The 13016-nt window shown below is 42.3% G+C and overlaps 1 protein-coding gene across 1 annotated transcript in view; it reads right to left on the reverse strand.

Annotated features, from left to right (window-relative positions):
- NAA15 (N-alpha-acetyltransferase 15, NatA auxiliary subunit) overlaps positions 1-13016 on the reverse strand; it is a 2782393-nt gene that overhangs the window by 2257863 nt on the left and 511514 nt on the right. The window contains exon 3 of the mRNA XM_044060403.1: positions 2975-3079. Coding sequence (XP_043916338.1) covers positions 2975-3079 — 105 coding nt within the window. The remainder of the gene's footprint in view (positions 1-2974; positions 3080-13016) is intronic.

Below are 13016 nucleotides of genomic sequence, written 5' to 3' on the forward strand. Positions count from 1 at the left end.
TTGTAGATGTCTTGTGAGGTACATACCAAAAGGGGCTTTGTACTCTATAATGGGTCTAATGAGTGATGAGTAGAGGGGAACAATGACCTCTTTTTTTTCTGGATGAGAAAACTTTTGTGATGGTGTGCCACGTAGAAGGATTTCCTGACCACTTTGGCGATGTGATTACTAAAGGAGAGACTACTGTCCACCTGTGTCCCAAGGTCTCTTATCACACTTTCGGTGTTAAGTAGACTACCGCCTATGTGGTAGTTCCTATGTTTAAACATATGCTGTTATTTCGTTTACCTCTTGCACATGGATTCTGGTATTCAATACAGCTAAATTTACTTTTAATCAAAGGGAATCGCAATATTAGTCCTATCAAGTAATTCTGGAATTTCCATAACTCCAAGTACTAATTCATTTAGTTTCCATCTCAGGATTACATGCAATGTCTCTCTTACCTTTACTTCAGGACATGCTGTGGGATTTCTAACTTATTCAAACATACTACAGAAAACATTTTCTTTCCTGGGCTTCAACACATTTGTATATCTGTTAAAGTTCTCTTTCCAGGTGGCCTCAGTGTTATAAATTACTTTCTCTGTCACTTCAAAAGAGGTGTACACATAGCAAGAAATTTGTTCTTGGTACTGGACACTAACACTACCCACTGCTAAAAAATTTTATTGAGGAAGCAAGATCCCTTTGTAGCAGTCCACAATTGTTTTTTTATTTGTGTTCTATTTGCTTGAATCTGTATTAAATTAAGGATAAATATTCTGCTTGAGTATGTGAGCTGTAAACAATGTATGCTGGGCACTATTTCAGGTTAGTCTCAGGTAGTAATAATGGATCCAGCAGACCATAACTATTTCATTAAATAACTTTCAATACTGTGGACAAGTATTTTTATTTATTTTACATTTGTTGACCGGGATAGTCTGACTGGATGCATGTCCATTTTCAGCGGAGGCCCGGGGAGAACAGCTCCAAGGGTAAGCGCATACAGCATTACATAACACCAGCACTACATATTACAACAGACTATTTACAGTGATTACATAAGTAAGCAAGTTAAAGAAGTTCCACAGGTTACAGTTAATCCCAAGCGTAAATCAGAATTAAATTACACAGTAAGATGGTTAACAGATTTTTACACATTATAGAGTTATCCAGGCTTGATACATTGACATAGCCAGTTAAGCGCCAAATGTTGTTAGAGTCTAGTTTTAAATTGACCTAAGGTGGAAAGTAAGGTAATATCAGCTGGAAGAGAGTTCCAGGGTCTACTTACAGAGTTTGCAAAGAGAGAGTCATCGGCTGTGTTATTAATTTTGCTAGTCTGAATTAGTAGTTTGTTAGAGGATCGAAGCGGTCTAGGATTGTTACAGGGAGTGATAATATTTAAGTGCAGGAGTATTGCCCGGATTATAGAGGATTTTATAGGCCATAATTAGTTGGTTATACTGGATTAGGCTGGATAGTTCAAGCCACACAAACTGATTTAGATTGATGCAATGATGTGTCCTAAAAGGCAGCCCAGTGGCAAACCTGTCAATGTGGTTGTAGCAAATTGAGAGTTTGTTAAGGACAGTCTTGTTTAAATTCGAGAGTAGAGGGGATGCATACAGAAGGGTTGAAAGAAGGTGAGAGCGAGCTACGGCAATTTTAGCTGGAGGGTTAGGAAGGCTTTTATTCTGTAAAGTGACCCTATTTTTATTGATGGTTTTGATAGTTTGGTTAACATGTATCATATGTCCCAAAGCCAAATTTTTATTTTTTGTCTTGGACAGTGTTCATCTGGACTCCAGGGGCGGGCCGTGGCAGACCATTTTAGAACAGAGGGAAACGTACTGGCAAATCAATCTGGAGGCAAGCAAGGAACCTGGACTTAATGACTACATATCCATTAAACCAATATTAAAATTGAAAGCCATTACTATTTAGGCTGTGAGGTTTTATGGAGTATTTTAGTCTTTTGAATTTCTTTGATAAAATTGTATTTTATATGTATTATTCTTGAAAATATTGCTTTATTTTGTATTTGAATATATAACACAAACAGTTTTCAGTATATGTATGTTTTTTATTGTGTAACAGAATTTTTATCGGGTTTTCCTGAAGTCTTAATTATTTTATTAGTTTGTTAATTGATACCTATATTTAAAGAGATGATCCAACTGGTTAATTTGTCTGATGAAGTTACTTTGGTAACGAAAACGGGTATCACAGTGTTCTACTTGCGTTAACTTATTAATAAACCTGTGTTTTACGAGCTTCCGAGCATTTTTTGGATATTCATTGGCATTTTCATCTCCCTCTGGTGTTGGTTGGTGTGTTTGGTTTAGTTTTCCAACACTTGCTTCTGTTTTTTGTGGTTGGTTAACATGTATGTCGAATTTTAGATTATAATCTATGATGACACCTAATAGTTTTGTAGAGGGGTCAGGGAAGATTATTGTGCCATCATTTGAATTTATGGTAAAGGTGAAAGCGGTAGACCTACGTGTTGGTGAAAATAACAGCATTTTAGTTTTTTGGGGATTTAGGATCAGACGATGTTCAGAAAGCCAGTTTTCTATTGTATTAAAGGTGGTCTGGTTAGCTGACCATAACTCTATTGGAGATGTGGCCGAGCAAATCAGAGTAGTCTCATCAGCATATTGGGTACAGCTGACTTTTGGGATGACAGTACAAAGGTAGTTAATGAAGATGGAGAACAGCAAGGGCCCTAGCACAGAGCCTTGTGGTACTCCAAGTACGCGAGATTGTAGAGGCCACAAAACACTCAATTACACCAGAACTCAGTATAAATTACTGGCATGATTGTTAACTTGTAGCAAACTATACACAAGTTTTACTCAAGCATTTAATAAGTTATTTGGTACTGATTAAACAATAAAATGCACTTTATAAAGCCAAGCTATTAAATACTTTAAGATCATGTAAGAAAGTCATTAGGCACAATATAAATCCATATAAAAGATACAGACATGACTTTTCAAGTCATTTCTTAATCCTTTTCGCACCAAATCATAAGCTTCCTCTTTCTTTCCCAAGCAATTCAGTGTTAAACCTTTCATCGCTAGAGTTTCTAGGGAAAAAAATGGATTTGGTTATATAAACTACAGAAAAGAAATTAGGATAATTAAATCAATTGCATTAATTTCTGCAGCATTAACTGTACTCTACGTTTAAAAACTTCGAATGAGAATCTTACCTTACTCTTTTTTTTTTTTTTTTGTAGGAGGAGGAAGGTAGCGTAATCTGTACCTCCTTCGCTCATTCCGGAAAGGGCTACAATTTGCACAAAGTTTTGAACTTCATTAAAACAATTGCCAAAACAAAGCCCCAAGCAACTCAATGAAACTCACATGTTTGGCTCCCAATACATCAAAATAAAAACAGCTCTGAAAATAATTACTGAGGCTATTAAGCATCAACCACATTAGAAACTATGCACAGAGTTATTAAAACACAGAATAAATGCTTCTAACATGATTAAAGGTGATTACAAAATTTCAAAAATCATCTTGCGAAGGAAAATACAACAGTGAGCTACTTAAGGAAACTTTTCCCCCTAAAGATCACAACCTGTAGCGCTACAAGTGAATGGTCAGGAAACTGTCATGGATATCTATTTTACAATGTTCCAACAGTTCAGATTTAAAGCTCCACAAGTTTGCCTGCTACGACAAGCTAAAACCCCTCTTGAAAATCTACAATTCTGCCCTGTGTTTCACTTAATCTGCAATTCAAAGTCACATTTGCATACTACTGTCACCTGCTCTTAACACATTTTTGAAAGTACAGTACACCATCGAGTGTCCAGTGAAGAGGATGAAGATAATGGAGGCAACCCCCTATCAATTGTTGTGCATTAGTGTCCTCTTCTGTAGCAGCAGCTCTGGAAATAGCATCAGCTGAACCGATAGCATTTATAAGAGTAGGTAGTCGCATAATACACAAGCAATACAATTACTCAAAGATGACATTTCCTCAGTTGAGGGAAAACATACCACAATGTTTTCCATTTCCTCCAAAGAGGCAAGAATAAACTAACATACTGACAACTGCAAAAACTATCTACTGAACAGGAATGCATCCCACCCCAATCATCTTTTAAAGACTTACTCATCCTTGTCAGAAGGGGAGGGCTTGGAATTAACCAAGTGTTTAGCAGCCTCTGGGCTTACCAGTGAAATAAGACTATTCTGCTCTAGAATTGCACAAAAATGTACAACACTGACTGACTTATACAATCTTTCTTATGGGCAGCAGGCTGTCAGACAAGTTAGACGCTGTAATAAATACATCATCCATTGCTATGAGAACAGGAAGAACTGGAGAAAATTCCAGTCGCAATAAATCATACTTCTCTCTCTCTATATATACTTTAAGATCATGTAAGAAAGTCATTAGGCACAATATAAATCCATATAAAAGATACAGACATGACTTTTCAAGTCATTTCTTAATCCTTCTTTCCTTCTGTATATATATATACAGAAGCAACAGACCTCAGAATAAGCGTAAACCTTGAAAAATAAAGTTCACTTCACAATTTTATTCATCTTGAAGGTCTTCAGAGCACACCTTGCAACTGTCCAGATTTCTGCCTCAAAAGTTGTGGTTTTCTGGCAAACTGAGGACTGAAGTCCCTAAATGACACATACTTTAGTTTCAGACTTTATATCCTTCAGAAAATGCATGCTAACACACAAAGCCTATTAGCACCAAGTCCCTAAGTTTATAAGAGCAATATTTCAAGTTTGTCCTATTTTTTGGGCCTTTTTCCCGCAATTATTGGAGACTTTGTTAAATTGAGAGGTATGCTTCAGAGTAAAGCAAAAGAAGTTATGTACCTACCATAACGTTCCATGTTAGTGGTCCATCTCACCTTCCTTCTTGCTGGGTAGGTTCGGAGGTGATCCTCGGCTCTGACTCTGCCACTTTCTATAGCTCTTTACTGGCTCGAGGCTACCCCTTATCCCAGAATGCCCAGCATCAGCTACTCAGATCTCATTTGAGATAGCTCACACTAGACAATCATAGAAGATAATCCATTATTAAACCTGGATATACCGTAAATTGTCATGGTTTGCTTGGGAAGCAAGAACAAAACAAGTTAGCCAGTGGAACCATTGAAAAACTCCTCTCAATCCTGGAGGAAGGGGGAAAGAGGGATGGATACAAGAAGGAAGGCGAGATGGACAACTAACATGGAACATTATGGTAGGTACATAACTTCTTTATGTTAAGTTGTCCAATCTCGCCTTCGTTCTTGCTGGATGGGACAGCGTCCCTAGCCCCTCAATCCTGGGTGGTTCATTGGAACAGACTCTTCAGAACCGTGGACCCAAAGGAAGCCCTGCCCCGGGAGACCACATCTACTCTGTAATGAGAAATAAATTTATGAGGATCTGCCCAAGTAGCTGCTGCACAAATTGAATCTATGGGCAATCTAGACTTGAAAACCTACCAAAGTAGCTACTGCCCTGGTTGAATGACCTTTGGGTCTTGCTGGAAGATCTTTTTGTCGCAAATGGTAAGTATAGGCAATGGTGTCTGATAAAGTACAGTTTTGTACCTACCATAAATGTAGATGTCCGAACTGGATAGCATCTGCAGTCATAACAAGTGGGTTGTCCTGTCGTCAGGCAGCCCTGCAGTCGGCCGGATTCCAAAGTCCGGGTCCGGCTTCGGCTGATGTCGCACTCCACCCGACGTCATCTCTGTTGGTCTTCGGGTATAAAAGCATCAGCCGACGCCATTTTCCTCAGTGTTTCTTGCCCCAGATGCCAGTAGCCCTCTTGCAGGCTAAAAATTTGGATAGATGCCAATGTTTCCAAATAGATAGAGGTAAAGACAGCAATAAGCATATATGTACATATATACAAACAAATACACCATAAAAGACTCCCCCCCAACAGCTAGCTATTAGGAGGGTAAACACCCTAGGAGTACCACAGAGGGGAAGGAGGGAGGGTAATCCTGACTGCAGATGCTATCCAGTTCGGACATCTACATTTATGGTAGGTACAAAACTGTACTATGTCCTTCATGGATGCATCTGCAGTCATAACAAGTGGGTAGAATACCATAGCCAACTAGGGAGGAGGATAAAAGTAGATTATGGTGTGTTTAGGATCCCTTGCAGTACAGCAGTGGCAAACCCTGCTCGGGATCTGGAATATAGAGGCAAATTATAATGCTTGGCAAATGTATGCACGGAGGTCCAAGTAGCCGCCTCAATAATGTCTTTGGTTGCCACTCCTCGCAAGAAGGCTGTGGTAGTGGCTGTTGCCCTTGTAGAATGAGGTCTTATGTTCTGTGGAATTGGTTTTCCATGGAAGGAGTAACAGTATCGTATGCAATTTCCTATCCATTTGGAGATTGTCTGTTTGGAAATAGCTTTTCCTTCCCTTCCTGTTGCATAGGCTACAAAAAGTTGGTCAGTCTTTCTGCTATTTTTTGTTCTGTCCAAGTAGTAGCGTAGCTGTCTATGTACATCCAAGGTATGCAGTATTCTTTCCCCTCTGTTTTGTGGGTTGGGAAAGAAGGTAGGTAGGTGGATTGCCTGGTTTAAAGACAGTCTGGATACCACCTTGGGCATAAATGTAGGATTAGTCCTCATGGACACTACCTTGGTGGAAGATTAGGAAGGGTTGCACTGCCATTAAGGCCTGTAGTTCTGAAACCCTCCTTGCTGAAGTAATTGCCAGTAGGAAAGCAGTTTTCCATGACAGGTGTTGTAGGTCTGCTGTTGCTGCTGGTTCAAAGGGTGATAGTGTCAACTTTTCTAGCACAAAGTTTAAATCCCAAGCTGGTAATGGTGGTTTCCTTGGAGGTTTTACATTCTTGATTCCTCTGAGGAACTGCCTGAGCAAAGGGTGCGAAAAAACAGGTGGATCAAAGCTGTATTCTGCTGAAATAGCTGATGCATGTATCTTGATGGAGGAGTAGGACAGGCCTGAATGAAGAAGTTCGCCAGATACTCCAGAATGTTAGGCATATCTATGTTTGACACATCTTTTCCTCTTTCCGTACTCCAAATGACAAACCTTTTCCATTTTCCAGCATAGTTCCTTCTTGTTGAAGGTCTGCGTGCTTCAAGAATAATGTCTTTAACTCTTTGGGAAAGTTCTGGATTAGCTGCTGCTATGTGATGTTCCATGCAGTCAGTTGCAGCGTTTTAGGTTTGGATGTATGATGCTGTAGTTGTTCTGAGTTAACATCAAAGGCATCAGGGTATTGGCCACATATTGTTCGAGACATGCTCTTCAGTAGTGGGTACCAGTGTTGTCTTGGCCAGTTTGGAGCTATCAGGATTATCCTTGGACGTTCTTCCTTGATTTTTAGTAGTACCTTGTGTATCAAAGGAAGAGGTGGGAATGCATATGCTGTTAGGCCTTTCCAGTTGAAGGAGAGTGAGTCCACTTTCCATGCTAGTGGGTGGAATGTCCTTGTGCAGAATTTTCTGAGCTGGTGATTGAGAGGTGATGCGAATAGGTCTATCTGTGGCATTCCCCATTTCTTCGAGATGGTCTTGAAGATGTCCGGGTGCAGCTTCCATTCGTGGGCATCCGAAGTGGTTCTGCTTAATATGTCTGCTAGAGTATTGTCTTTCCCGGTACAAATATTGCCTGTAACTGAATGTTGTAGCTGAGTGCCAGGGTCCACAGCTCCAAGGTCATTCTGCATAGGGGTATGAATGAGTGCCTCCCTGTTTGTTGATGTACCACATGACTGTGGTGTTGTCTGTCCTTATCATCAACTGGCCCTCTTTGAGAAATGGTTTGAACTTTTGGATTGCCAGTTTTACTGCCAGCATTTCTTTTAGATTGATGTGCAGGTGAAGTTGATCCTGTGTCCACAATCCTTGCACGCATTTGTCCAGCATGTGGGCCCCCCATCCTAGGTCTGAAGCGTCTGTTGTGATGGTCTGGCTTGGTTGACATCTGCGAAAGGGTAGGCCTGGGTTTGACTGGCATGCCTGAGCCCACCATAGAAACTCCTGTTTTAAGCATGGAATTAGCGGGATTTCTGTTTCTAGACTGTGTCTGTGTTGGGACCATAAATTCTTTAGGTACCACTGTAGTTTCTTCATATGTAGTCTGGCAAATGGGACCAAGATTATGCATGATGCCATGAAGCCCAAGGCCTGCAGAACTTTTCTTGCTGTTAACTTGTTCAGTTTTGTTAGTGCCAAGAAGTAAAGAGGAAGTTCTTTTTGTTTTTCTGTAGTCAGGAATGCCATTTGTTGTACTGTGTCCAATTCAGCCCAAGAATGTCCTTGTTTGGGATGGTATCAGCCTTGACTTTTGTAAATTGACTGTGTATCCCAGTCCTTGTAGCAAGTAAATGACCCTTTGTAAATCTGTTGTCAGCTTGCTTTTGTTGTCCCCTTGTAGCAGGCAGTCGTCCAGGTATGGGTAAATTTGAATTCCCTGTAGTCTGCAATGGGCGATTACTGATGCCAGGCATTTTGTGAATACTCTGGGCAGTAGATAAGCCAAAGGGCAATGCTGAGAATTGACAGTGCTCTGATCCTGCAAGAAATCTGAGGTATCTTCTGCAGATTGGTCGAATGGGGACGTGCAGGTATGCCTCCTTGAGATCTAGAGTTACCAGCCAAGACTCCTTGCCCAGCATGGGAAGAAGTTGCTGTAGGGTCAGCATTTTGAATTTTGGGACAATGATGTATGTATTTAAGGTGGACAGGTCGAGAATTGGTCTCCAACTTTTTCCTTTCTTGGAACTAGGAATAGTCTGGAGTAGAACCCCTTTCCTTGTTCTGCTGTTGGCACTCTTTCCACAGCTCTCATGTTTGCTAACTCCATTATCTGGCGTAGAGCCTCTGTTTTTGATTTGGAGGTAGATTTGGCATTCCTCTTTGACTGGTAAAGTGTGGAAGTGAAACCGGTAACCTTGATCTATGGTTTGTAAAATCCACTTGTCTTTTGTTATGTAGTGCCAGTTCTTTGAAAATAAGGTTAACTTTCCGCCTAGAGGAGCTGCTATTTGTTCCCTGGTAGGCGGATTTAGGATTAAGTCACTGTGGTTGTGCTGATGTAGTGGCAGTGGCTGTGTCTGTGCCTCTGTTGTTACCTTGCCACTGTCGTCCTCTGTAGGCACCTCCTCTGGATTGGTTTCTGCCTCTGGAGCGTCTATTCCTGCCCCTTTGAAATTTTGTGGAGTCAGGAAAGGACCAATTTTGGCAGGCCAGTTCCTGCTAAACCTTGGGGTTGAACCTGCAAGAAATCTTTAACAGTTTGAACAGATTTTGCCTTTTCTTCCATTTTCTTCATAACCTGCTGGGCAGGTGTACCAAACAAACTTGTCTTGTCCATAGGAGCATCTAGCAACTTAGCTTTAACATGATCCGGTAAAGCTTGTTCCTTTAGCCATGCATGCCTTCTTATCACTGTGCCTGTCATGGCTGATCTAAATGAAGCCTCCAGTGCATCATAGCCACATTTTAAGGAATGGTTGCTAACCTGTTGTATGTTATTTACCATCTCTAATACATATTTCTTATCAAGAGATTCATCAGTGGTTAGTTTTTTAGTTAACTGATCAAGCATAAACTCTTGGTATTGTATCATGTGAAACTGACAGTTTAAAGCTCTAGCTGAGAGAGTATCTGAAGTGTAGACCTTTTTACCCCATCTGTCTAGTGACCTTGCTTCCCTTTCAGAAGGAATAGGGTTTTTAGCTGTGGTCGCAGCTACTGCCTTGGGACCCTGGGATATAGTTTCTGGGTCTGCAAGAGGGGCCTTGTAAAGGTGGTGATGAGTATCTGGCACCCTGTAAAATCTGTCTGGTTTGGCAGGGGCTGGGGGTAAAGAATCTGGAGCGGAGCAAACATCATTGAAAGCATCATCCACCACAGAGAGAACAGGAGGTATAGCTAAGGGCCTGTGCTGTGGGAGGTGCAGAAAGGTCCTAAGTCTTTGTCTGGAGTCTGAAAAATCCTGTTGCTGCCATTGGAACTGTTCTCGCATGGCATGCAAGGTTTCCCCAAAGGAGAATTCTTCTGGTGGGGAAGCAGCTGGAATGGATTCTTCAGCATCAGAATCTTCAAAATTGGAGAAGGGAGCCTCAGGCTGGTCAGTTATGTCTGATTCATCAGCAGAATCATCAGAAGACACTGGCTCAGGGGCTCTGCCCTAGGTCTCTTCTCTGGGGCTGAGAGGCCCTGTCTGGGTGAGATTGAGATCCTCTAATTAAAGAAATTAAATCTTCTGCCAAAGAAAGCATTTGAGAACTAGAAGAGGGCCTGGATGTGGGGGTTTAACAGGCACTGTTTTAGTAGTCTTGGCTGCTTTAGCCCTGGCGAAGGCCTTAATGGACATGGCAGCTGGAGGCCTAGCAGCACCACGTGCTGGGGTAGAGACATCCAAGGGGATGGTGTCTGATAAGTCAACCACCGTAGTGGGTAAAATTTCTGAGGTCGATTCAAGAGTTGTAGCAGGGGCCTCAGTTGTAAGAATAGGTTCAGCTGTACTTTGAGCAGTTTTCTCGGTGTCGCCAAACCGAGACACTCATGATTTGCTTTACCGTGGTTTCGGCCGAAACCGCGGACCGCGATGTCGGTCTTTATCTTTGCGTTTTGGGGTAGTCGGAGGATCCGGCGGCATAATGTCGCAAAATCAGAACCGAAAAACTGTTCTGCAAACTCCGACCGACGCCTAAGCGTTCGTCGGTTGAAAGAGGCACAGGCCAAACAGGCTGCTACATCGTGGGCTGGGCCTAAACAAGGCAGACAGTAAGAGTGGAAATCTTTATGAGGTATTTGTTTCCCACAGGTTAAACAATTGTTAACTTTTTCTGACATCGGCTGAGGCAAGAAAGAGTCCCCAGCGGGTACTTAGCTTTAGAAGTCTTGAGTAGTATTCGGTAGAAGTAATCTCTGGATCCGACCGACCGGCACTTGCGAACAGCTTCTGCTTCGGGCGCCACGCGGCAAGAAAGACTGAGGAAAATGGCGTCGGCTGATGCTTTTATACCCGAAGACCAACAGAGATGACGTCGGGTGGAGTGCGACATCAGCCGAAGCCGGACCCTGACTTTGGAATCCGGCCGACTGCAGGGCTGCCTGACGACAGGACAACCCACTTGTTATGACTGCAGATGCATCCATGAAGGACATCCACTTTGACAAGGTTACTTTAGAAAATGGAAGGCCTTGTTTGTTGTTAGCAAATGAAAGGAACAACTGATCTGATTCTCAGCTCTTTAGTTCTATGGAGACAGAAACGTAGTTGTCTATGCACATCCAATTGGTGTAATCTGCCTTGTTGGAATGGTTAGGGAAAAAGGAAGTTCAATGGATTGATTCAAATTGTGTTCTAAACGAACTTTAGGTAGAAAAGATGGGTTGGTTCTCAGAAAAACTTTGTCTTTGTGAAAAACCAGGTATGGAGGGCGAACACACACGGCATGGAGTTTTGAAACACATCTGGCAGAAGTAATAGTAACTAGGAAGAGAGTTTTCCAAGTGAGAAATTTCAAAGAACATGATACTGCTGGTTCAAATGGTGGCAGTACCAAGGAGGCCAGAACCAAATTGAGATCACAAGGTGGAAGGGGCTCTTTCACTGGGGGTCTAAGTAGAAATGCACCTCTCATGAAGGCCTTACAGAGTTTGAGAGACATTATGCTTGAGTTAAAAACTCTGATGTGAAAATTTGAAATGGCAGCTAGCTGTACTCTGATGGTAGCAGCAGCTGCACCAGATCGAAACAGTTCTGCTAAGGAGGATAGCCCTGCTAAGCCTGTCCACTATTACGTTTGATTTCCCAGGGATATCCGTTACTGTCAGAAAACATTTGGAGGAAATCGCCCATTGCCACAGTCTGAGGGCCTCTCGGCGCAAGGGGTAAGACCTGGTTCCACCCTGTTTGTTGATATACCAAAGCACTGACATGTCCGTCTGTATTGCAATAGTCCCGGCAGGGAGAGAGTCTTAAGAGCCTGCAACTCCAGGACGTTGATGTGCAAGTGGTATTCGTGAGGTTGCCACATGCCTTGGACAGTCTTCCCTAGATAATGCCCCCCACCCCACCCTATCAGAGAAGTGTCCGTGGTCACTGTGGCAACCGGATGGGATTCCATGAATGGTCTGCCCTGAGTCACTTGTGGGAGACCACCCACCAGGAAAGGTGTCTATTGCAAGATTCCGTAATTAGCATCATGTGAGACACGGGTAATTCCTGGAAGGACCATTGTGTAAAAAGAAGCCCCTGAAGGATTCCCATGTGAAAGCATAATAAGGGAACTAGAAGAATGGCTGCTGCCATGGACCCTAGAGCTTGAAGGACATATTTGACTTCAATTCTTTTGCTCCTCAGGAGAAGTGACACCTGTTGTCAAATAATGGAAACTCTTTCCTGAGGCAATTTTACAATAATTTTTCTTGTGTCTAGCTCTGCTCCTAGGTATGTAATAGATTGACAGGGCAACAAGGCAGATTTTTTGAAGTTTACTGTGATACCTAGTTGAGCACAGGATGTTCTGGTGTAATCTCCTGCCTTTATGAGTTGTTGCCTAGTGGTAGCAGTGAGGAGCTGTCGTCTAGATAAGGAAACGCGTGGAATCCTAGACGTCTCAGGTGAGCCGTAACTACTGTCATGTATTTGGTGAACACCCTGGGGGCTGTGGTGAGACCAAAGGGCAGAGCTCTGAATTGGTAATGACTGGCCCCTAGGCAGAAGTGTAGAAATCTCCTAGACCGTCTGTCCATTTTTATATGACAGTACGCATCCTGAAGATCTATGGAGCACATCCAATTGTCCTGACCCAGAAAGGGGAGAATGGACTGCAGTGTTAACTTCCGGAACTTTTCTTTTTGTACAGATTTGTTTAATCTGCTGAGATTAAGACTTGGTCTCCAGTCCCCTGTCTTTTTGGGCACTAAAAAGAATCTTGAGTAAGTTCCTGATCCTACTTGGTCTGCGGGGACTTCCTGGATGGCTCTTTTTTCTAGCAGTCTTGAAACTTCTGTGACTGCCTGATCCCTTAGATTG

Source organism: Protopterus annectens, chromosome 2.part0, assembly GCF_019279795.1.
Source record: "Protopterus annectens isolate FY-2018-M chromosome 2.part0, PAN1.0, whole genome shotgun sequence".
In the NCBI taxonomy this organism is placed as follows: domain Eukaryota; kingdom Metazoa; phylum Chordata; order Ceratodontiformes; family Protopteridae; genus Protopterus; species Protopterus annectens.